Below are 25,753 nucleotides of genomic sequence, written 5' to 3' on the forward strand. Positions count from 1 at the left end.
TTAATTTTAATTGATAAAAAAAAATTGAATTTTAATGTAAATGTCATGTAACATAAGTATTTATTCATACAAAAAAAAAAAAAAAAAAAAATAATAATAATAATAATAAAAAATTCAATTTTTAAGTACTACTATAGAGTAAAGTATTTTTTTATTTTTTTTTTATTATTATTGTCATAGAATAATTTGATAATCTCGAATCAAAATTGGTGCTTATTCATCATACTGTATATGTTATATATTCTTATATTAATAACAATAATATAAGTTTATAATTATAATAAAATATATTTTAAGTAGTAGTTAATAGTAAGTTATTTTAAGCCTGTGGAAGCACCTTGAATCATTAAATAACAAAAAACATAATCGTCAATTAGCTGTGACGTCACATTATTTAATTTAATATATATATATATATATATACTCATGAATGTATATAATGTAATATAAAATAATAATTATTATCATACATATTAAATTTATTTTGTCCACTATGACCATTGGGGCTAATTCGGACTAGGTTCAGTTACAAGACTCATTTATAACGAGTACTTTTGAGCTTCTTATTTATATTTTACTTATTTGTTTATCATAAGTATCTCGTAAATAGATTTATTTTTTATTTACTACCTTAACGTTATTTGGAGATAATTATTTATTAATTTAAAATTATTTATATTCAGTACTTATTTGTAACTGAAAAAATGTTAATAAAAAAAAGAAAATAACCAAGTTGTTTGGATAGTTTTTTTTGAAGAAGAAATGAATAAAGAACAAAGTATATAAGTATATTTTTGATCTTATTTAAATATTTTTTCTTGTAGAATTATTATGACTTTAAATTAAGTTAATTGTTTGTATTAAATGATCTATTTGGATTTTATTACATTTGAAATTAAATCTAATTGTAAACCTTTAATCAGTTAAGTAATCTTGTAACCTATGTAAACCAATGTAATTTAAATATTGATGGCTTTGATGGAGCTTAGGTTCCAGAGCCAAATAAAATTTTTATCTATCTATATAAGGTTTTTATATTATTTATACATAACTTTCGTCGTCGATAATTGATCGAGGATAACCGAGATGTCTAGTGGTTATAGGTGCACGCGGTTGAGGTGGAGGGCGATAAGGAGGTGGAGGTGGCAATGAACGTGATCTACCGGCAACTTTATGTCGATCCTCAAGACTCATGTGTACTGGAGGTAAATGTCGAAGTCGAGGTGGAAGTGGTGGTGGAGTATCAGGCCAAGTACGTATATCGTTGTTATCATCATCATCATCATCATCATCATCATCGTTATCATTATCATCATCATTATCATCATCACCATCATCATCATCATCATCATCATCATTATCGTCGTCATCGTCATCCTCATCATTATTATCATTATCATCATCATCGACAACAGCAGTGGCAGTAGCAGCAGGATGATCATCACAAAAATTATTTATTGTTTCAGATTGTTTTAATTTATACATGTCTTTGATTTCTCGTGAACTATAAATTTCTGTTATTGTCTCACGATTACCATAAATATTATTATTATTACTATTACTATTATTTTTATTATTATTTTCTAGTCTAATGTCGTGTTTAGTCAATACTTTTTTATATTCATATAAATCAGCATTTGAATGATAGCTACCGTTTTGGGAAGATACTGTCGGTAATTTTTCATAATCACCTTTTAATTTTTTAAAATCAAATCTTTCTTTCTTAAAATTATAACTTTGACTGCGTTGCTCTGATAATATTATTGTCGAATCACCATTAGAATTTTTCTCTGAAGAATCATGATTAAAATTGGGAGTATTGCTGTTGAGACACGAGTTAACATTATGTTGTTGCGCTCTAAATACTGAAATATCTTTACAATTATCAACGTTTTCTTTTATCGATGTTTGACGTAAATAATCTCTTGTAAATATATCTTTGTCATCAAAACGTTCCTTTCGTTGATCGTCTTCCAGTTTTGTTCTGGAATTACGTTTAAGTTGGGCACGTAACCAGTCTTGTCGTTGAAAATTTGGATTTGGATAATTTAATTTTTCATCACAAAAAGTTTGATTATGATTAGTAGCAGCAGCAGCAGCAGCAGCAGCAGATACAATATTATTAGAGGAGGAAGTTGTTGTTGTTGTTATATTTGTAGTATAACTATTCAGTCGATCCTCCCATCCGGTGTAAATACGAATATAACTAGATTTATTGATTTGAAATTTATCTTTGTCAGTGGATGTTGATGATGATGATGATGATGATTTTTCATAACTCGAATTAGAAACATTTACTACTGAATCTTCAGAGCCAACTGGTGATTCTGGTATAAAGAGCTGACAATCTGACAGCGTAAGACCCGAGTCACGTGATAATGACATATGATCTTTTCTTGGTGGTTCTGTTAGATCCAAGCTATCCAATGAAAGTCCACCTGCTACAACAAGTTAATAATTAATTATTTTAATTATTTTAATTATTTTTTTCATTACTCACAGTGTAAACTATCGGTGCTTTCTTCAGCTCCACTGTCACTTCGTTCCTCGCCAAATAACAGAGTGACACCGTCTCCAAATAATATTTCACAGTGACGAATCAGCATCTCAGTTAGTGTTGGAATGGCACGACTTTGATTAACTGTTGGATTTGATGACCAAAGAAGACTTGGCCCGCAGCATACACCTAAATTACTTGCACACATTAAATTTTGCTTTGATCGTCGGGCTATATGATGAAGTACGCATACCAAATGAGATAAAAGAGTATAGTTTTCTTTCGGTAGTCGATCAATAATACTAAAACATAAAAATTATATAAATTAAAATAATAATAATAATAATAATTGTTATTATTATTATTGTACCTTTTAATAGTCTGTACAGGATTTTTCGATTCCAAACTGGCCATCCACAGTGGAAATAAATGAAAAGTTAGTAATGGATCAGGCAGTGATCGTAAAAAATCTTTTAATAACGAAGCAACGGCTATTATTGGTGCATCTTCAAGGCAATTTGTATCACCAGTTGATTCTATTTGGTCTCTTAGCTCTCTAACAATTCTCACGTTTGCAGACTTACGAAATATTCCCTGAGTAAAAGGACCCTTGGAAAATAACTGTTGTAACATCACCAGAACTGGTTTTGGTAAACCATTATCGTCTAATCTTGATAAATTAACTCCAAAAATATTAGGATTTAACGAGAGGGATCGTCTTAAGATTCCTGTAATTTTTGATTTGTTATTTTTTTTAATTGGTGATTTTATAATAGGCCGTAAAATAAAGTGACAGGTATCATGACCGCTTTTGTTGCAGTGTTCAAGATCAAAACCTTCCTCTGTAGAAAGGGTGTGCCTCAAATTAGAGAGCTTTATTGCAAAAGGCCTCTCGTGACCAATTAGCGGATAAGGGGCTTCATCAATAGACGTTCTTGCCCACAGCTGAAAATTACCTTGAAGATCCAATAGCCGGGTTGCCAAATGAACACACGTTCCTGCTGTCATTTCTGAGCTTACCATTATTGTTTTACACTGACAAACAAAGTATAAACATTTATTATTATTATTATCATCATCATCATCATCATCATTAAATAATAAGATAAAAAAGTAAATATTTGTACTTACGTATTCCGTGTTAGTGTCATTGTCATGATACACCACTTGAATATTTGTATTTGGTGGCTCATTGAGGTTTTCTTCACGCACCAGCTCTGTCAAACGACCCCACCACAAGTCTCTTGCTGCTGCGGTCCTATTTTAAATTTTTTTTTAATAAATATTATTAAGATATATTTTATTGATTATTTTTTAAAAATACATACATAAATGTTGCAACAACATTGGTAGTAGGCCATCCAAGAACAAAGCTAGTTTCCTGAGACTTGTTTGACTCGGAAACATCTTCAATATGTTCTTTGGTGAGCCAAAGTTCGCTCATTTTAACCGTTTGTTTTAGCTTAAAATTTCCACCGCTTCGAGCCTTGGCAATCAACAGAAGATCCGAGAAGAGAAAAAGATGTCGATCTTGAGATTGCATACCCGTGGTAAATTGTACCGGCGTTTCCAAAAAAAATTTACGGGGTGGTGACTTTGTCGTTGGATTTGGCGCTGGCGAGCTGCATATATTTTGAAGATTTTTTTGCGATAATGCCCGAGTAAGTCGTCCAGGATTTCCTCCATTTCTCTTACGTATCAAGCTTTTCATTTTCTGTTAAATATATATATATATATATATATATATATATATATATATATATATATATATATAAGACAATATTTTATTACATAATTATTGTAAAACGGAGTTAATAATCTCAACTATTTAATTACTAATAAATTACTATTAAATTACATAATTAGTATTATGTTTATTTAAATTTTAAATATAATGTATTTTAGGAAAGGGTGATCGATTATATAAAGTTTAAATCTGTTAAGGTATTAATTATAACTGATCGGAGAATAGGTCATGGTATATTAATTTTTTAAAAAGCCCGAGAAACCATTAATTTACAGATACCTTTTTCAATTTTATTTTTTTACTACATACTATACGTATTAGACCTTTTGTTGCTATCATTGTTGTTTACAGTATCGTATAGTGGTGTCTCTCATCGGTTCAGTACTAGTTAAATTCCACGGTTTAGACTTTTAATGCAAGATGGAGAAGAATAAGAAGAAGAAGAAGAAGAAGAAGAAGAAGAAGAAGAAAAAGAATATAGGATAAAATGTACACGTGGCAATCGCAAAAACATGAGATTCATTCTTGGAAACGATAGAAACTTTAACTTTGCCACGACAAATAATCCGTACAAAAGATTACGTGAACGGCAATTAGAGTTAATTTTTTCATTTTACCCTCCGACTAGTATATTTTTTATGTATTTTGTTTCTTTTTCAAAAAATTTTTTTTTTCTCTTTTTTTATAAAACAAAATAATAGGTAGAATTAAAATTATTTAGCGACTTACGGTGGTGAGAACATCTCGCTCATGTAAACGCAGGTTGTCGCCCGGAAATAGTTCCTGGATACGATGAAGGTCACCTTCAAGCTGAGCACGTTGAAAAACTACTCCACTGCTTATATTGTTGTTGTTTTTATTTTTACTTTTATTGTTGGTGCTGTTGGTTTCTATTAGTGTACGTGCTTCTTGACCTAAGTATCGTTCATATTCAGCGAGCCTTTGAACCTGAAAATAAAATTATAATTATTGAGTACAATAATTTTAATAATTGTCGTTATAAATATCTTAAAAAAAAAATTCATTTTAAATAACACTAGATATTTTAATTTTTGAAACAGTGATATAAAACGGGAATAGATCATCCTTATTAATTAATTAATTACTTAGTAGTTTAATTTTTATTTTTATTCGTAATTTACTTTTACTTTTATTACCAACATATATAATAGTACAACACACAATTAATTATTATATTAATTTAATGATGTTTTTTTTTGTTTTTTTTTTGTTTTTTTTTTTTTTTTTTAATCAAAATATTTTTATAAGAATATTGTTTTACGCGTGTTGATGTCCATACATCCGTTGGAATAATAGTAATACAGTCAATATATAATGTGCAATGAAAATATAGTATCACCAACATCACCGTCATTGCCACGAAGAAAAAAATGATTCATTTATCAATCTAACTCGTAATTATACCAGTCAGTTGTCAGATAAAACAAAGTAAAAATAAAAATAAAAAATCAATCAATATAGGTTTGTTTTTCATTAACAATAATCTAATGACAAAAAGTGTCACGTTTATGAAATTCAAATCAGTTATTTACTTTAATTTATCTACGATAAGATGAAACAAAATAAAAAAAAAATGTGTTGATGTTATAGTATTTTAGTCAATCAAATATTTGCTATATACAATCGCGTGCATTAACTCGGGTAGGTTTCTATGTTTACAGTTTTTTTGCCACTTCTAAATTTGGCCGTTTCTAAATTCTAAACTTTGAAATCTGTAAATTTAGCGAAACGTAAAAAACGATATCACTAAAATGAGAAAAATATAAATAATTTTAAAGATAATTTATGCCTATGATAAAATTTGACAAAAGAAAAAACGTCCATGTAAAAAAAATAAAATTCCTAAATAAAGCCGTTTGTAAAATCAGCGAGTTAAAAACTTGGAATTATTAAAATAACGCTAGCTTTAAAATAGCCGAATTAAAAAAAAAAGAATTATTAAAATTCTTTAAAATTAAAATGTAAACAGTTGAAAAAAAGAAATATTTAAAAAAATGAAATTAAAAAATTAGAAAATAATAAATTTAGCCGATTGAAAACCTCGTCACGTGAATTTAGCCGATTCTAAACTTGAAAATTAATAAAATTAGCTGTTTGTAAACCTCAGGATTCTAAAAATTAGCCGTTTTTAAACCGTGCGATCATAAAAATTATCATTTATAATCTTCATAATTTATTAAATAATCCTATTATTATTATTATTATTATTATTATTATTATTATTATTATTATTATTATTATTATTATTATTATTATTATATGAGAGGTTTCCACCTATATACTAACTCATCATGACATCTTTGGAACCATTAACCCTTGAGACTTGAAATTTGAGAGGAATATTCCTTTTGTCGAGTACAGGTCAGCTAAGAAACTAATTTTAAAACATTTAAGTAATAATTTTGCCAAATTTTAATCCTATAGCAGCTATAGAATAAAAGTTATAATTTTTTTGAACTAAACAAAATATTCCTTTTAAAAGGAATATTCCTCCCAAATTTCAAGTTTCAAGGGTTGATGGTTCCAAAGATGTCTTGATGAGTCAGTATATAGGTGGAAACCTCTCATATAATAATAATAATAATAATAGGATTGTTTAATAAATTATGAGGTTTATAAATGATATAATTTTTATGATCGCAAAGTTTAGAAACGGCTAGTTTTTTGAATCCTGAGGTTTACAAACGGCTAATTTTATTAATTTCCAAGTTTAGAATCAGCTAATTTTACTAATTTCCAAGTTTAGAATCGGCTAAATTCACGTAGCGAGGTTTTCAATCGGCTAAATTTATTATTTTCCAATTTTTTAATTTCATTTTTTTAAATATTTCTTTTTTTCAACTGTTAACATTTTAATTTTAAAGAATTTTAATAATTCTTTTTTTTTAATTCGGCTATTTTAAAGCTAGCGCTATTTTAATAATTCCAAGTTTTTAACTCGCTGATTTTACAAACAGCTTTATTTAGGAATTTTATTTTTTTTACATGGACGTTTTTTCTTTTGTCAAATTTTATTATATGCATAAATTATCTTTGAAATTATTTATATTTTTCTCATTTTAGTGATATTGTTTTTTACGTTTCGCTAAATTTACAAACGGCTAAATTTACAGATTTTAAAGTTTAGAATTTAGAAACGGCCAAATTTAGAAGTGGCAAAAAAACTGTAATCATAAAAACCTACCCGAATTAATGCACGCGATTGTATATATTTAGCTGTGTGCTCTATAGTAAGGTATTACTTAATATATATGAACAGAGCAATAAACATATTAATATTTTCTCTTTATTAAGCAACAATCCCTCAAGGCATTTCTTATTTATCATTTTTTTTTTTTTTTTCCAATTCTGATCATTGTGCATATATAATTTGTTATTAATTTAAACCGTGTCATGAAGATGCGAACATTATTATATGTACTCGTAAGTATACAACCTGCCCTATGGCTATCTTTCACTTTTATCCTTGTACTTGTAGTATTTATGTACATATATTTATACCAACTTTTTCCAATTTTTTTTTTCTTTTTTTCTCCCGTTTCCATCATCATTATTGTCGCACGGTTTTATACAACACCGCTTTTATATATGTAGGGGGTCGAGCATTAATAATAGCTGCTGGGTGTTTGCACACTTTCACCATCTACATACATCCATGTATTATATATTATACATCATACATCATGTACGCATTCGATTAATCGGAAATTAAATTGTCTTTCATAGCACGAATCACAAATAATATATAATGACAGTTGTATATACAATTATTTAATTCAATAGAACAACATATATACGATCAATTAATAAAATAAAATAAATAAAAGAAATCATAACACTTTTGACGAGTTCAAGTTTAAATTCCCACGACAAAATGTCAAGTAGATTACTAGGAATTCAAATAGAAAGTTTTTTAACTGAATAGATTATATATTAAATGAAAATAAAATACCAGTTTGGATTAACTTGAAAGTATTTATTTTTCTTTCTCTTATTTTGTGTTATACCATCAAATCGAATTACTATATACTCATATATAAATTATAATCGATGATTTGTAGATGAACTGTGTTGGTTTAGACAAAAAATAAAACTCGTAAAAGAATAAAAGGCTTTATAAATTGTATGATAAACTTATAATTGTTGCTGTTTGTTGTATATAAGTAGAAATAAAATAGAAGGACAAATTGCTGTTGCAGTGTCTTACAGTCTTGCAATCATGGAGGTTCATAGCGGTTGACGAAATATTACCAGTACACTATACATATATACGCAATATACGCACCTGTCTCTTACATTAAAAAATATGCAGTACTGGCTCATACTATACATATATACAGTCAAGTTACCATTTAGTTCAACAGGTAAATAATTTAACAAGTGAGTAGTAGTATCACGACTATACAAGCCCCCAGTCTCTCAGTTATATGTACATAGATAGATATACAGATAAATAGATAGATAACGCTCGTCATGATCTCTGGATGCATGGTGTAATACTCGCGGACAGGTACATGAGTATGTGAAACACTTGATCGGATAGGATAGACCTCTGTGATTGTAATATATAGATGCCGGTAAGATGCCGCAATAATGAAAGGTATTCAATATATCTTTTTATTTTAATATTATTTTTTTTAATTCAAGTAATGTAATCATAAACAAAATGAAAACTCAAACATTGTTATCACTTCTTTCTTATATAATATAATATTTATAAATTATAGTATATTTACGTAAGAAATATCTGTAACTCACTAATTATTCATCATCATCATCATCATCATCATCATCATTACCCATTCACCATTTTATAACCGACATCTAACTTCAGTATTTATCTAATAGCATATCGAACATTAAATTAAAATTATAATTCAGAAACAATGAAATAATAATAATAATGACACTCTTTGATAAAAAAAATATATACACAAAGCTACTTATTCTTTACAAAAAAAATTAGTTTCTCACGAAAAGACAAAATAGTATAAATAGCTGTTTAATTTTTACAAATAATAATTAAAGAAATGATAACAATAATAGATTATCTTGACTGTGATTCATTGTTAAATGTATTGCAAGCTACACCTAACACTCAACACTCGAGAAACCAAACAAGTAAGCAGCTATGAAGTGAGTAAAAAATTTTAATGGATTGGGAGGAAGGCTAAAGTAAATGAAAAAATAAAAAATAATAAAAACTATGAGATGATAAATCAGTTGTTTTCTTTTTCCTTTTTTATTATTCATTCTTATGTTTACTTTTTTTTTTTTTTTTTTTTTTTTACATTAGAATTTGCTGATTGCATGGCTAAACCATCTCGTTGACAGGAATAATAGGATCGCAAATTAAGTCTTATATTGGTATTTGGTGTTCGGCATTTGGGAAATGAGTAAATATTCAACACACTAACATACTATACCATATACACACTATACATTATGCCTGCATGTATTATATTTATTTAAATACGAAGATAGCGATGACCATATTAAACTCTTCGCATAAAATAGTAAAAAAAATATCTTTCATAAAAAATAAACAAGCTTGTGATTAAAAAAAAACAATACCTATTTAAATTTTCTAAGCGTAGGTTATAAGTTATAAGTTAAATTTCTGTCATGTTTTTATCTCATATAATACCCAGTTTTTCTTTTATTTAATTTCAAGAATTCACTTTCAAAGATGGAGGGATATATTTAAAGATTCAGATAAAGCTAAAAAAACCTCAAATAATATAAAAAGATTCCGATACGAGTGGATGTCCTTGATAAAAAGGGGAAACAGTTGAGTAGTCTACTAATAGAATTAACCACCATCAGCAGGACCTAACTACCATTAAGACTACCAATACAATGCAGATATTAATTAATTAGTATACTATTTATATATCAGTAATAAACAAGCTAATTCACATAATTAATTAATTTTTTTTTTTTTTATTTCATAAAGATATATAAGGAGAGTGTAAAAAAATTAAATATATATTCAAACTTTTTATATTTAATTCAATAACATATTTATTTTTTTTGTAAATAAAGCATATATAGAATATTATAATTATATGTGTGTTTTTTTTTTTTTTTTTTTTTTTTTTTTTTTTTTTTTCCATAAAAACTAAATTCCTTCTTCCGGTACTAAATGTACGGTATTATTGGTATTCTTTCGATTATAACTAGACATAAAAAAAAAAAAAAAAAAAAAAAACAAAAACAAAATGTTACATAGATGCCCAGTCAATGACCTTATTTATTTATAATGATTGAAATTTTGATTATTTTTATTTATTAACACAATAAAATAAATGAAATATTTGACAAATGGTGCTGCTACTGGTATTTAATTAAGTGACAAGTTAGAGTAGTTGTGAGTTTCGTACGTTGAGATATGGAAATGTATATGTATATATACGTGGTATGTGTTTCGGAAAAGTCGTCAATCTTGTCAATCTTGTTTGATTCCTAAGAACTATGACCTGGTGGAATGCCTGAAATGGTCAGAATATCCTTACTAAATTCCTATACTAGCTTATACTAACCTATAGTGTGACTCATCTTTAGTTATTTTAGTTTCTTATATTTTTATCATCTACACAGTAAAAAATATTGTGTAAAATCAACACAATTTCTGTGTTAAATAACGTCAACACAAAATTAATGTTAAATTTTTGTGTTGTTTCAACACAAAGCTTGTGTCATTTTAACACAAAAATGTGTTGAATTTTAACACTAATTTTGTGTTGACGGTATTTAACACAACATTTTTTACTGTGTATTATAGTCTTTCACTAGATTTAGTAGATTCGCTAGACAAATTTATTTATTTATGTATTTATACAAGTATACATTAATATTTGATTAGTATCGATAAACTTATTATTAATACTTAAACAAAATTATCATGTATTATATATACCAAAAATTTTTATTTGATTATATATTATTAATTGTTAAATTACAAAAAAAAAAAAAAAAAAAAAAAAAAATAATGACAATGATAATTTAAAATAGTGATATTCTAAAGTTTAAGATTGTTATTCTGTTATATTTGGCTGGTGCAAATGCGGGGCTGCGCGTACAAATCATTTTTTCAAGTTTATTATTTGATAATTGTTTAGCGATAAGCAAAATTGTGTTATACACGGAGATAAATGTCAAGTAAATATGCTATCATATTAGTTTAATCGAATTTTATTGTATTTGACCAACTAAACTGATCTTTCTTATGAGAGAAGAAAAGTATTATATTATGAAGAAAAAATACATTGAACGTGTACTCAACTATGCTACTCATGTAACATATTCAACATATTATATTATACAGTACTCTCATTGTAAATTGTGTATATATCCTAATGAGTTTATTACGGTATTTATATGCATTAAACTTAATTAATGAACCTCTGTGTAGGCTAACTGTTTGAAAGGCTGTTTTTTTTAAACACGTGAAATTTTTCAATTTTCATTTTCTGTCTGTTGAAACTAAGTTAATTGTACAATTAATCATCAATATTATTACGTTCGAAGATATATAATGTTAACTATATAAGAAATAATTTTATTTTAAGTGGTATGAATTTTTATTAATAAAAAAAAAAAAACTCGACCGATTTCTATACTAAGCACTATGAAATAATATGGTGTTAATAAAAATAATAATAACAACAATAAAATAGTACATATTTAGAGGACAACGTACATGCATGACTAACCTTGCGAGACCATTCACAATGCAACTTATGTATTCGCATGCGGAAATTTTTTTAACACGAATCTCAAGAACGTATATAAATTAAAATTACTATTATTAATTTTCTATATATACCATGAGAATTTTTAAAAGTAACCTGAAAAGGAATTCTTTGAAAAAATAGAATTTTACAACATTTTAATTATTATAAAAATGCGAGCATGTAATTAAAAATTAAAAACAAAAAACAACTAATGAAAAGACGAATTTACTAAAAATAATGTTAATCAGTGCAAGGTTATTAAAGTTTATGATACATTTTAATACTAACAAAAGAATTAGTTTTACTATTTTAAAGGATATTATATTATATTATATATTTTTAAAGAGCCAGTAATTATTAATGCATTACAAGTTTTAAAATTGAAATTCAAACTTAAGAAAAATAAGACAATGATTAAGTTTAAATAATAACGATAATGAATGGTAGTGATGATGATGATGATGACGACAAAAGAGTAAGAATATATAATAAAACTAGATGGTGGTGACCGCACATTCCAACGGTGAGGTGACCGCCCGCTGATGCTTCTTCATCGTGTTCATTCTACGCGGGTTTTATTAACTGCCCAACAAGACGTCAGTTTCATCTTAACGCAACTTGTCTAGAATTTTTATTTTTTTCCTTTCCCTTAAAATTACTACACGATACGTGTAATCGCTTTAATAATCTTCTCATTACTTGCGTTATTTTATTTTATTTCTTTTTTTTTCACATAAAAATTAGCAACGGAAACATATAGAAAAAGGGGTTAAAGCTTTTCTTTTGATTTTTGATTTTTGATTTTTGATTTTTGATATTGTATAAAATGATTAGAATGGCTTAAATAAATGAATAAATAAAATAAAAAAATAACATGGAATGCGGATGAGTATAAGTGGATTTAAGATGGAGCAACAAGTTTACTATATATATAATAGATAATAGTATTATAGCAGTTTGGATTATCTAGAGGCCGCGTGTTAAATTCGCATTACTATACTACGATTCACGACATAGTAAGGTGCGGTGATTGTGGCTCTGACTGTAGATGTAGATATGTGTCAGGCATTTCACATTACACTATACATACATTGTAATTTGAAATTTTTACCGTACCACGGTATAAGAAGTACATATAAATAAATAAATAAATAATTAGTAGTTATTATTTATAAATAATAAAACTATTTGATGGCTAATATTATCCTATACACATTATTATTTCAGTTATTTTTATCTCATCACCCTGTTAAAAAACTCCAATAAGATCCCATCAAAAGTGACAAAAGCCACTTAGAAACCAATAAAATTTATGGGTTTCTAAGTGGCTTTTGTCGCTTTTGATGGGATCCTATTGGAAATTTTAAACAAGGCAGTCATTTGATCATCAGTATTATTTGGTAATAGAAGTAAGTATATAAATGATAAAAAAGTTACACTACATTACGAGTATCTGTAATGTAATTATTTATTTTTTTTTGTCTTGCAGTCATTACTTTTTAGATAATTTGAAGAATTTAAAAGCATTTAAAAGCATTTAAAAGCATTTAAAAAATATAATAATTTAATAAAAGAAATGTTTTATTTTTGTCATTTAAAAATCAAAGTTATTATTATTATTCATATTACATATAGATGATAAACATATGGTAGGAGGCGGTAGATAATAAAATGTTATCACTAGCTGATATTTAATTATATCCCGCCTCTATTATATTACTTGGTCTGGTCCGCAGAGATTATACTTGCATGGTGTATTTATATAAAAATATATGTGCTATTATAAAGCTATGAGAGCAGCAGATTAAAGAAAAGTTGAAAAGAAGAAAATACGTAAGTAAATATAAATGAGAAATAAGAGTCTTAACATATAAGTGGAATCGTTGGCTAATGGGACGATTGTATTTCAGCACTAAGAAATCCCATTCTCTCTAATATCAACGCTTAACTCTATAAAGCTACGACAAAACCTAATAATCCAACATCCCATCGCTTTAACACTTAATCGTTTCCAGGATAATAACTATTCTATTAACTATCAAATCGAGCGTCATTGTTTTATCCTAAAGTTTAAAAGTTTATAAACCCATTTACTTATTTTACTAATAGTATAAATGCTAATTATTATTATTATTATAACAACAACAACAATAACAATATATGTAATTTAAACCATAATCAGTAATCAAATATGGAAAAATGACTATTCTAAATCATCAATGAGTTAGTTTTTGTTATCTACTAGTTAATCAGATATCTTATACTAGCGTACAATAACAACAATCATTTATTTAAAATCAATACATTTTGGAAATTACTTTTATCATTTTTAATCAACGATAGAAATAAAAAAGTTAAAAAAAAAAAAAAAAAAAAAAAAAATCGACAATCGGTAATACCAGAAAAATTCATTAACTGTTTGCGCGTATATGTCCACAATTAACATACACATTAGCACATTACATTCCCTCCTATTATTCTATCCTATATCTTGTTATGTTCTCTACTATTTTTTACTGTTTTATACTAGTAAAGTATAGTAGTATAAATATTATAAACTACTACGAGAACAGTGCAGTTTATATTAAGTATGGGCTAGTTGTTTTAGTAGTTATAGTATCTTGTGAAAGTATGCAATATAAATTCCAGGGTTCCAGGGCGTTTCCGGGTTTCAAGATAGACCTACATACATTTTATTTGGCTCCACACTTTTATTAATCCGCAAAAATTACCCATGTCAAAATTTCTTAGCCAAAATTTCTCATACAAAAATATCTCAAGTACAATAATTTTCCAAACCAAAATTTATCACAGCATAAATAAATCCGATGAAAATTAATCATCATTTACGAAAATACACAGAAAAAAAGATTTGTTGACTGGAGAATAAAATTCTTGGCTCAAGTAAATTTGTCGGGTGCCCGAAGGAAGACCGAAGTTGTCTTGGTCGAAGTAAAAATTTTTCTTGAAATTCTATTCTTGGTGGAAGTAATTTTTCTTAATTCAAATTATCATAAATACTTGATACAATAAATTTTTATATTGTATCAAAATTTTTAAATACTTTAGGGAAGCAGCGCCATCTACTTCAGCTGAGAAAAAAATTTTCTCACCTTGAGAAAATTTTTCTCTTGAATATTTGATACCCATTTTAGATTATTTTAGCACGCAATTATACATATTGAATGAAAGAAAATGGTTAAATATTATTTCATCTTCCCATTTGACATGTTTGTTAATAAAAATATTAATGAAAATTTATTATCGAGATATTTAATTTTTTGGAGCAAGAGAAAAATTTTCTCAAGACAAGAAAATTTTTTTGATTCTAATAAATTGTCTTGGATCAAGTTACGTATTTCTTCAAGCAAGATAATTAATTTTGTTGGGATAAGTGAAATTTCTTGTGTCAAAAAAAAATTTTTTTTTTTCGCCCAAGAAAATAATTAGCAAGAAAAATATTTTCTTGGTTCAAGTGAACCATTCTTTCTCTGTGTACTTATATATCTTCAACAATAAAATGGCCCTTTTTATCATGGTTTTTATGTGTGTTTATTCGACATTATTAGACCAACTCATACTCTCGATACCGTGATGAGAAGTTTTTGCCATGAGAAAATATTGCTAGGATAAAATATCTAAATAATAATAGATAATAAAAAATGTGCGCGCACGGGCGTATATGTGTGTGATCAGCAAACTTACAGACAAATCTAGAGGTAGTACAATCTCGGTCATCTCCTCAGCCATCTTAACCACCTCATTCACCTTAGTCACCTCGACCTTCCTGATCGACCTAGCGGTCCAGTCACCGAGTATTATAAAGAGAAAAAGAGAAAAAGAGAAAAAGAGAAATAGAAAAAGAAATGAAGATGAGGAATAAGCAAGTTACACTACTACTTAATGTATAGTGATATTGGTGCCGGTGTGCCGTACGCGACATCATTATATGTATTACACATGTATCAGGAAAAAAAGATAAAGAAAAAAAATAATTATGGTATCAGGATGTCATCAAAATTTTTAAACCGTATCATAAGATATATAATATATATTATACATAAAACAGCGTGCTCGCATTTTTTTATGATTTCACGAAAAATTTTCACTCAACAGTAGAACACTACCGCGTTCACGGTACTTACTGGTGTGCAATAAAAGTTGGAGCATTTGTAATTTTATGCAAACTATCAAGGCCGATCTGTGTGTTATTTAACAAAGTGATATTGTTGTTGTGTTGTCATTACATTTAATAAATATACACATGTATTTTTACATAATATACACTGATAAAAAATTTAACTTGACTCAAGTGCAAGAATCTTGAACCAAGAACACCAATTTGAAGAAAATGAATTTCTTGAGCCAAGATATAATTATTGGTTCAAGAAAATATATCTTGACTCAAGAATTATTTTATGTAAATATATTTTATGTAAATTATTTTATGTAAATATATACAATGATAAAAAAAAATTAAGTATCCTCCAAAACAGTTATATAATTAATAAAAATAAATAAATAAATAAAGATTTTTCGTTAATTGATTGGAGACAGTAAAAATACATTATAGATCAAGTATACAATCTGTCTCTGTTTGGTTTTTTTCTATTGGTGGTGACGTTAAAAAGAAGCATGTAAAATGTACTGGTTTAGATTAAAAAAAGTAACTGGCCAAATTGGTTTCAGAAAATGTTTCTACAGATGCATTAGCAATCAACATACTTGAATATTTTGAATTGACATCGAGAACAAGTTGCTTGCGCGAATAGGAATAATTAGGTCGTTCCATTTTAAACTCTCGTTTAAAATATATATATATATATATATTAGGGTGGGTCAAAAAAAACTTTGAATTTTTTTTTCTTTAGCTACCGCGAAAATATCGTCCAAGATGACGAAAAAAAAATTCTGGTAAGGTAAAAGCCCCAATATATGATCATGTACCAGTATATGATCACTCCATGTATTTGTATACCTATATTTGTGAAGAATTTTATATTAAGAGTTTGAACTCTTAATATAAATATCTAGAGGTGTCACATGGTGATTTTTGATTTGTCATTTAAATAACACGGGAATTATTTTTTTTTTTTTTTAGAATTTTGAGGGTATCTCAACGAGTTATTGTGTAGTAAAAATAAATAGATATTTTTGTAGGAAATTGAACGGCCTACAAAAAAGGTCTGAAATAATTTTTCGCTAAGTCAACTCGGTTAAAAGTTATTCGCAGTTAAAATTCAACTTAAATTAAAATAATATACGATGACTTTCACAATTTTTTATACTTTTTAACAATAAAACGGCTTAAAATCATAAAATAAAATATTTTTCATGATTTTTCTCGTTTTTACTTTCCAAAATTATTGAGAAAAACTTATGTCATATAGCACACAATTCCAATAACAGCGTTGAAAACTGATTTTAATGTAGTCGGAAGTACTGTAAAAATTTTTGATGCGATTATATCTATTATTTATTAATTTGCTATTACCCGCTTGCTTCGCTGAGCGCTTTGTAGAATTGCATTTTTAGATCTAGACTTGAAATTTAATTGGAGTATTGTTTTGATTTGCACAGATTCCAAATGGAGCATTGAAAGTTTTAGTTAAAGTTATTGTAAGTCTCATAAGTCAAGTTGAAATCTATCTAGCTTCAAATGCGAAGAATTTTTCTGTTATTCAAAATTTTTTCAGTGACATGAATTTTTTATATAAAATAAATTTAACATGTTTTTTACGAATTCTATTTAAATAATTAGCCAAATTTATTTTTTATATATCAAATGTTTGGAAAACCCGCGATCTCGCAATAAGAAAAATTTATCGGTTATGTGATCAGCAAAAATAACAAAAATAACATGTTATTTCCATGCATGTATGTAAAATTCTTAGTCCGTTGACTGCGAATAACTATCATTAATATTAAGTTTTGAAAACTTTACAATGACTTTTCCCCTGCTGCCAGAGAGACGATTTTTGTAAGGAAATTTTTAGAAAATTTCATTGAAACCCTATAGACTTATCCTAAATTTCATGTCTCAAAAAGTCCTAGTTTATAAGCAAGAACATTTTTTCTATTTTTTCTACACATCTCTCTGACACAGTCAGCACATGAAGTCAATTATCGCGAAATTTGTTTTTAGCTGATATCTAATTATTAAGAAAAAAAAATATTCAAATCGGTTGACCCTGAAGGCCATTTCTGGAATTTCCTGTTTCTCTTGAGGTTCTATCAAATTTTATTTCTGTACACAGAAAAGGAAGTAGAATTTATTGAAATCCATATTGAGATTATCTCTACATGACCAATAAAAGACTACTACCAAATTAAGTCTGTAGGAACTATAGCTAGTAAATTTAAAATTTTCATTGTTAACACCCATCCCCGCAATCCGTATTGGGAGTAGGTTATCATATAACATAAGTTTTTCTCAATAAATTTTGGAAGTAAAAACGAGAAAAATCACGAAAAATATTATGTTTTATGATTTTAAGCCGTTTTATTGTTAAAAAGTATAAAAAATTGTGAAAGTCATCGTATATTATTTTAATTTAATTTGAATTTTAATTTCAATCATTTGAATTTCATTCGACGCAGTTTTTCAAGCCTCACAAAGAATCTCAAATTTTGAATTGATCGCGCTAGGAATTTCGGAGTTATTCCGAAAAAACACTTTTTTCGGTTTTCTTTCGTTCACGATATCTCTCGAACGAATCAACCGATTTTGACCGGACTGGTGGCGATCGACGTGGTTTTTTGAGGTTAAGAGCTGATTAGTTTTTGGAATTGAACCATCAAGCCGTTTAAAAGTTATTCCAAAAAAACCACATTTGAAAAAATTTTTTTTTCAGTTTTTTGAAGATTTCTCAAAATCTATTGATCTGAATCGGTCCAAATAGTTTTCAAAATCTAAGTTTGGTCAAGCCCTTTCGAATGGCACCAACCGCGATGAAATCGGTCAAGCCGTTCGAAAGTTATAAGCGGTTCACATACTTTCACACACACACACACACACACACACACACACATACATACATACAGACACCGTGACAACCTCACGGGGATAGTCAGGGAAGCTTCCTGTGACCTTCAAACGTCGAGATCTGATGAAAACTCGATTTTTGCAAAACGGGGTGAAAACAATAACTTCCCGATTTTTTAAAATCTTCGATTTTCTTAGCGGGAAGTTAAAAATTAAAAAGATCAATAACAGTAATATCAACACCATAACATAAGCAAACCAAGAGGAGGCAACGTATATACATATACTCATATATATATATATATATTATTACATTGAGAGGACGTTTCATAAGAAAATTAGATACTTCCTGATATTATGCGTAACTAGAGATATAGAAACTAGTAGTATCTTGCTGAGTGAGTGTATGGAGTGTGTCATGTGTATGTGTCATGCCAATCAACATGTTAAAAAATTTTTTATGTTTTTTTAATCATTATCGCAAATGACGGATGTTATATGATGGGTTGTTTGGTAAAAAATATAATTATCTTTAAAAATCATAAATCTGCTTCCTGTACATATGATGTGTACTTGAACATTATGATAATTTTTTTAGTTGTTAAATTAATAACAACTATACTAGGATCTCCTCAAGTATGAGAAAAAATAATCTTAATGCATTAATGAATAATAGCAATAACTTATGATGAGGTATAGGGTGGTATGGGGTTGTGTTTTGAAATCTCGAGGTATTATGAAGATCATTTAAATAACAGCTACGCACATGAATGTGCTAATTAATTAAAGTTTAAATAGCATATACACACGCAATCTTTGGTTGATTTTCGCATTGCAGGCGAGACAATAATATCCCTAAAGATATTCTTCTCTCACCTTATAAACATACAATATATGAGCGTTTCTCTATCATTAATTACATTTACATTTGTATTTATAATTTGAAAAATAAATAAATTATTCATGCCCCCGTGTTTTTTTCACAATATATAAAGATAATGATAATCCAAAAGAATGTTGGTAGATGACTTGAGAAGACTTAATACGTTAGACTAGATGATATACTAGGTAATTAGCAGATAAACGTAGAGTGTACCGATACGACAAGCGTATTACACCTTACAGCGTATAGCAGCAGAGCTAACAAAGCTAGAAAAGTATAATATAACAGGTAACCGGTAACAAGTAACAAGTTTTCCCACAGTTCCGGTGTAAACCGTGGTACTGTACGCATTTAGACAATATACATCCAGTGAAACATCCTGCCTGAGCCTTCTTCCGGTCTCTTCATCTCTACTCCCCTACTTCCATATTCTCCGCCTTCTCCCCTTTACTCGACTTATGCCAAAAGCTACAATACCAAACACTTTGTATATTTTGAATACAATAAAATTATATATATATATATGTATATTATATTAAACACAGGTGCAGCTCACGAATAACATTATGTACAATGTTTACGCTTATATTAATACGTATAAGTATATAGAATATAATTTGTACGGATAAAAAAATTATTTTTTTAAAAAAATAACAGTCCATTATGGTACATAATAAAGATAATAAAAAGAAAAAAAAAAATTAAACAAACAAAAATTATGATTATTAAAATGATGATGGATTTAAATTACCAGCTAAGATTATAATTTTTCATTTGAGATAATATTTTTAAAAATAATGTTATAATTATTGTCTAATTTTTCTTCATTCTTTATAATACATAAACTATATACCTCAATGGATTCCATTGAAAATTAAAAAAGAGTATAATAATATATATTAACGTTTTTATAATAAGTCAATTGCGTGTATTGGTAATTCATTGTTCCTTATTCTCATTATCATGTCTATTTATCTCCATAATCCGCAATTGAATCTCACCACTGAAAAAATATAATGATATGTGTTATGTGTGTGGATAATATTATACGATGGGAAAATTATAACATCATAATTTACTGCACGTTTTTTTTTTTGCTTAATTTACCTAATTTAAATTGTTTAGATATTTTGTATATACTCTAATCAAAACACCTCTTCTATTGTAGACATTTCGCACTAACGATGAATTTTTCAAAATAATTATTTTTTAAAAAAGAAAACTTAGATGCTATTTTATGATTTACGTAACAATTAATTAATTACAGCTTGTAAATGCTGTTCAATTTATTTTAATCTTTAAATCTTATTATAAAAAAAGAAATTATTAATGACAATTTTATGAGCTGGTAAGTTTTTCAAATAAATGTTAACCCTGTAAAACTCAAGTATTTTATCATACATAAAAAATACTTTTATAATAATAAAAGATTAAACAAAATTGTATTTTAAATTTGTGCTATAAAAATTAATAATAATTATATATTGGCGCCACTAAATTATCTTGACAATCGTATACAACACAATGTCGTGTTTTAATGAACAATGATACAAAAATTACTATTTCAATTGTATAGTACTCTCTGATGGTTCGCATCATGAGTCGTGCAATAAAAAAAATAGAGAGGAGAGTAAAACCTGTGCATGGTTTGTACTTGAATATCAACTCGGAAGCATACAAGTGAAAAGATGAGAGGGTAATACAACCTACGCGACTCTAATCCTTAGCGGTAGACTTATGAATATATATATATATATATATATATATATATATATATATATATATATATATATATATATATATATATATATATATGAGAGGCGACAATGAATCAGAACCGGAACCAACGGCATTCTCAAGAGTCCATGAGTCCCAGAGTCTGGTCCATTAGTATATAATATTATACCATATACATATACTACATCGCACGCTAAATGTTTATTCAAGTTTTTAAGACTTGGCTCATGGATCAGAAGCTGATACTTTCTTTAAGGTAGTTGTTGCGTGATAGGCATTTCAACAGAAAATTATAAAATTTTTTTTATTGAAAGATAAATATATTAATAATTCATTTCCAAAATTTCAGATCAATTGACCGCACCATTTTTGAGTAATTAATTTTCTGAATTGCATCTTTTACACGTAGAGGTATAGAGAGATGGTAAAGTTAGTATGAAATCTTTGGCCCACTTGAGTGGTACGGAAGATTTCATACTAACTTTACCATCTCTCTATACCTCTACGTGTAAAAGATGCAATTTCGAAAATTAATTACTCAAAAACGGTGCGGTCAATTGATCTGAAATTTTGGTAATGAATTATTAATATATTTATCTTTCAATAAAAATAATTTCATAATTTTTCTGTTGAAGTGCCTTTCACGCAACAACTACTTTAAATATACACATATAGAATACAATAATATGCTATTAGTAATGTTGATACCAAAATGAAACTAACAAATATCGGTCAAAACTCGATCATAGAGAATCTCGTGGTTTAAATATTACATATATATATATACCACCATTAAAGCCTATATAATCTCTGTCAACTAACTTTTACAAATTGTCGTAATAATCATAATTCATTAGAGCTTAACTAGTAAAATGTAATGAATAATATAATTGGAAACATGAATCAATAAATTAATGAAATGTAGCGTGTAATATAAACGATCAGAAAATAATTTGAGTACGAATAATATACAAGAGATTGAGGCTAACGAAAGTCGTACTCGTTTTTAATGAGAACAGATGAAGCAAAGGGCTCTGTGTCGAGTAGAAATATTATTATTATTACTAACAATTATGGAGTAAAATAGTTGTAAGTATAAGCATAAGCATTATGAATTAAATGTGAGTAATATAAAAATGATGTACATAAATATAAAGATAAACACGAGCTGTTAGCGAGTTTCTTCAATATATAAAAAGTAATATAATGTTTTATATCTGACCCAGCAGGTTAACTGAGTTAGTAAAACAAGATTCATTGACAATAGTAAGAGAAATTCAGTAAATTGAAATAAAATTGTGTTCATCATTACTTGAGAGTTATTGTTATTGTAAAGTATATATAATATAACTAAATAGGAGATGAAAAAGAGAAAATGAATTACATTTATCGTTCGATGACTAATATAAATTAATTCAAATTAATATCAAACTCATCTATAATTTTAAGCGAAACACATGGAGATGCGATTTATAACGACTGAAAAAATTATTTTAGACGTGTAAATAACATATTTGAATAATATAAGATAATAGAAAAAAAAAAAAAAAAAAAAAAAATTATATAAAAATAAATTTTTCGAGACAATAGTATGTTGGAGCCTGGAGTAAAGAATTTATACTTTTCGTTTTAAAATTCCTTTGGTATTATTTACTCTTAAAATATTTTACGTTTTATACTCTTTTTTATTCTTCGGAGGTATACTTATTTACTCGTTTTTATTTATTTTTTTTTTAACTGTAGTTAATCGGTGTACTGGCTAACCTTGAAGGTCGTCATGATTTGGCAAAATGGCTGAGAAAATTATCGACTAAGAATGAATAAGATTTGAAGAAAAAAAAAAATTATACAGTAAGAATAAACTGTTGTGTTTATGTGAGTGTATATGTATAAACATGTTAAGAGTTGAAACTTTTAGTCTTTTATGTATACATAGTTAGCAAACGACGAGCTATACAATAATAAACTAACTGCTTCGAAATTTATTCTCAATATGTACGTACACGCATGTATATATGCATATATATATATGTATATATAGCATTCAATCGACAATTATTGGGTAGCGTGACGCTAGAATATGAACTCCATCATCTTCGTACACGACTTATACATATTGCAGTTTTAATTTTAAATAGCCAGATAAAATTATGCTATCGTATAGTAAAAATGAAAAAAAATGAAAAAAAATGAAACAAAGTAAATCAGTAAAAATGAGGAATTTGTATATGTACGTTTGTCGTTAATTTTTGAAATTAATTAGAAATTATTAACATTTATGAATTCGATAGATTTGAGTCAAGGGCTAAATTATTCATCGGAAAAATGTATGTTCTTGAGAACATTAAAAGAGTTAAGAGTTGTGCCAAACGAGTTTGAAGGAGATAAACTGAGGAAGATCCGTTGCAATTTGAGCCGATGCGGACAATGATCCGATCCCTTCTCAGATCAGGCTGGGCTGGTCTGGTTTGGGTTGGGATACTATACGTCGAATCAAGCTTAAGAGATGGCTGGCTGGCATATAACTCCTGTACCATCATAATTATTCTGTTATTATTAAATTAATAAAAAAATAAATTACCGATATTTAAATGTTGTCACTCATTTGATATCTATAAATACAATAATAATTTGTAATAATAAAAATAATTGTGAATAATGACTTACCTCTTTGAAGCCATCCAGTCGACCTAAGCTTTTGGTTCCTCTTAATGGGAATCCCCCAGCAATAGAATTAACATCACACCAGCCAGCGACATTCTGTGTATTGGTACATATCATAGGTTCACCAACATTTAAACCACGGGCACGACTTTTACTTTTACGTTTGTCCAACAAATGTTTGGCGCGAGATTTTCTAATAGTTGGTACACTTGTACAATCATCTTCAGGATCACTTTGTATCTCCCACCGAGAGGGTGACTTTAATCTGCGACGTGAGCTTGTAGGCGAGGTAACCGGAGAGGTCAACCTCTGTACAAGAGTACCAAACATTGTCATCATTAATAAGACAATTTTCAAAAAATTTTAGTAACCGTACTAATAAATAGTAACACTATTAACGATAAAAACAAAAACATTAACAATAACCATTAACACGGCTTTTACACAGTAATAATTATATATTTGATATAATCAAATGAAAAAATTAAAAATAATAAATTTGATTTTCAATAAACACTTGACATATACAATATATGTATTTATTTATTTGAGATGAACTCCTTGAAGCTAGATTTGTTGCAGATAGAGGTTGTTTAATTTTTTTTTTTTATTTAATTAAAACTCATCTTTTACCACTCCACTTTAGCAGATTATTCCACTAAAACTCCACCATTAACATCAACACAAACACTAACATTGATATAAAAATTAAAATATGAGGAATTCTAGCTCCTACTCTTCCATCTATTTGATCTTCATCTTCAGTTGATGTTTTTTTTTATACATATTTGTTGCTAGTGCTGTTGTTGCTGCTAGCACAACACGATGACACACAGTAATCCCCATGTTTGTCACAATCACCAATGATTACCATTTGTATCGAAAATCACTCTATAACTCATTCCATTAATGTATTTATACGAATACTTAAAATTAAATTTTTACTCTTATTACTCTTTCAACTGGCTTTTTTTAACAATTCAGTTGGTCAAAACGAGATCGACACTTGGAGCGAAGAAAAGCAAAATAAATAATAATTATATGTAGTAAGATTATAGTTAAATCAGTTAAATCTTACTATAATCCTTTATCTTCCAACTGATTTAACACACATACATATATGTAAATATAATTATTATTATCATTTCATCTTGCAAATAATGATAATAATAATAATATCAAAATGGCAACCACCTGTTACTCTAATAAGTAATTTTGCTGTTTAATCCAGAAATATACTCCACATGTAATAAAACTTTGAAATTAACTATTGTTGTATCATTATTATTTGTATAATTAACAGATGTTTTATTGTATTGTCCATTACCACTAAATAAGATAGGTATTTGCCTCCAGGCGGTCAGATTCTTGTGTAAAAATAAAAGAAACACTAACTGTTCAACTACAGCTTATAAACACGAATTAAAAATTAAAAAAAAAAATAAATTACTGATAGTAGTGTTGATGTTGATGAGTAATTGAC

At 27.6% G+C, this 25,753-nt stretch overlaps 1 protein-coding gene across 4 annotated transcripts; it reads right to left on the reverse strand.

The window, feature by feature from the left end:
• Nucleotides 1-754: 754 nt before the first annotated feature.
• On the reverse strand, nt 755-24,735 carry LOC123272645 (rho GTPase-activating protein 20-like). 4 transcript variants are annotated; one of them, XM_044739580.1, is made up of 8 exons: nt 24,274-24,734; nt 4,974-5,192; nt 3,826-4,211; nt 3,629-3,755; nt 2,868-3,532; nt 2,501-2,799; nt 1,024-2,441; nt 755-782 (listed from the first exon to the last, which is right to left on the reverse strand). In XM_044739580.1, the coding sequence occupies exons 1-7, from the start codon at nt 24,607-24,609 to the stop codon at nt 1,042-1,044; spliced, it is 3,432 nt and encodes a 1,143-aa protein (XP_044595515.1). In that variant the 5' UTR covers nt 24,610-24,734; the 3' UTR covers nt 755-782; nt 1,024-1,041. The 4 variants fall into 4 exon arrangements, with proteins under 4 accessions (XP_044595515.1, XP_044595516.1, XP_044595514.1 ...); XM_044739581.1 differs by lacking the exon at nt 755-782 and having other exon boundaries at nt 1,012-2,438; nt 24,274-24,735; XM_044739579.1 differs by lacking the exon at nt 755-782 and having other exon boundaries at nt 1,012-2,441.
• Nucleotides 24,736-25,753: the final 1,018 nt, after the last annotated feature.

This window comes from Cotesia glomerata, linkage group LG10 (assembly GCF_020080835.1).
Source record: "Cotesia glomerata isolate CgM1 linkage group LG10, MPM_Cglom_v2.3, whole genome shotgun sequence".
NCBI lineage: Eukaryota > Metazoa > Arthropoda > Insecta > Hymenoptera > Braconidae > Cotesia > Cotesia glomerata.

Coding starts and splice junctions, on each gene's coding strand:
- LOC123272645 (XM_044739580.1), bottom strand. CDS start 24,609: ATGATGACAATGTTTGGTACTCTTGTACAGAGGTTGACCTCTCCGGTT. Junction 5,193..24,273: donor GACTGGATGGCTTCAAAGAG/GTAAGTCATTAT, acceptor TTTTATTTTCAG/GTTCAAAGGCTCGCTGAATA. Junction 3,533..3,628: donor ATGACACTAACACGGAATAC/GTAAGTACAAAT, acceptor TTTGTTTGTCAG/TGTAAAACAATAATGGTAAG.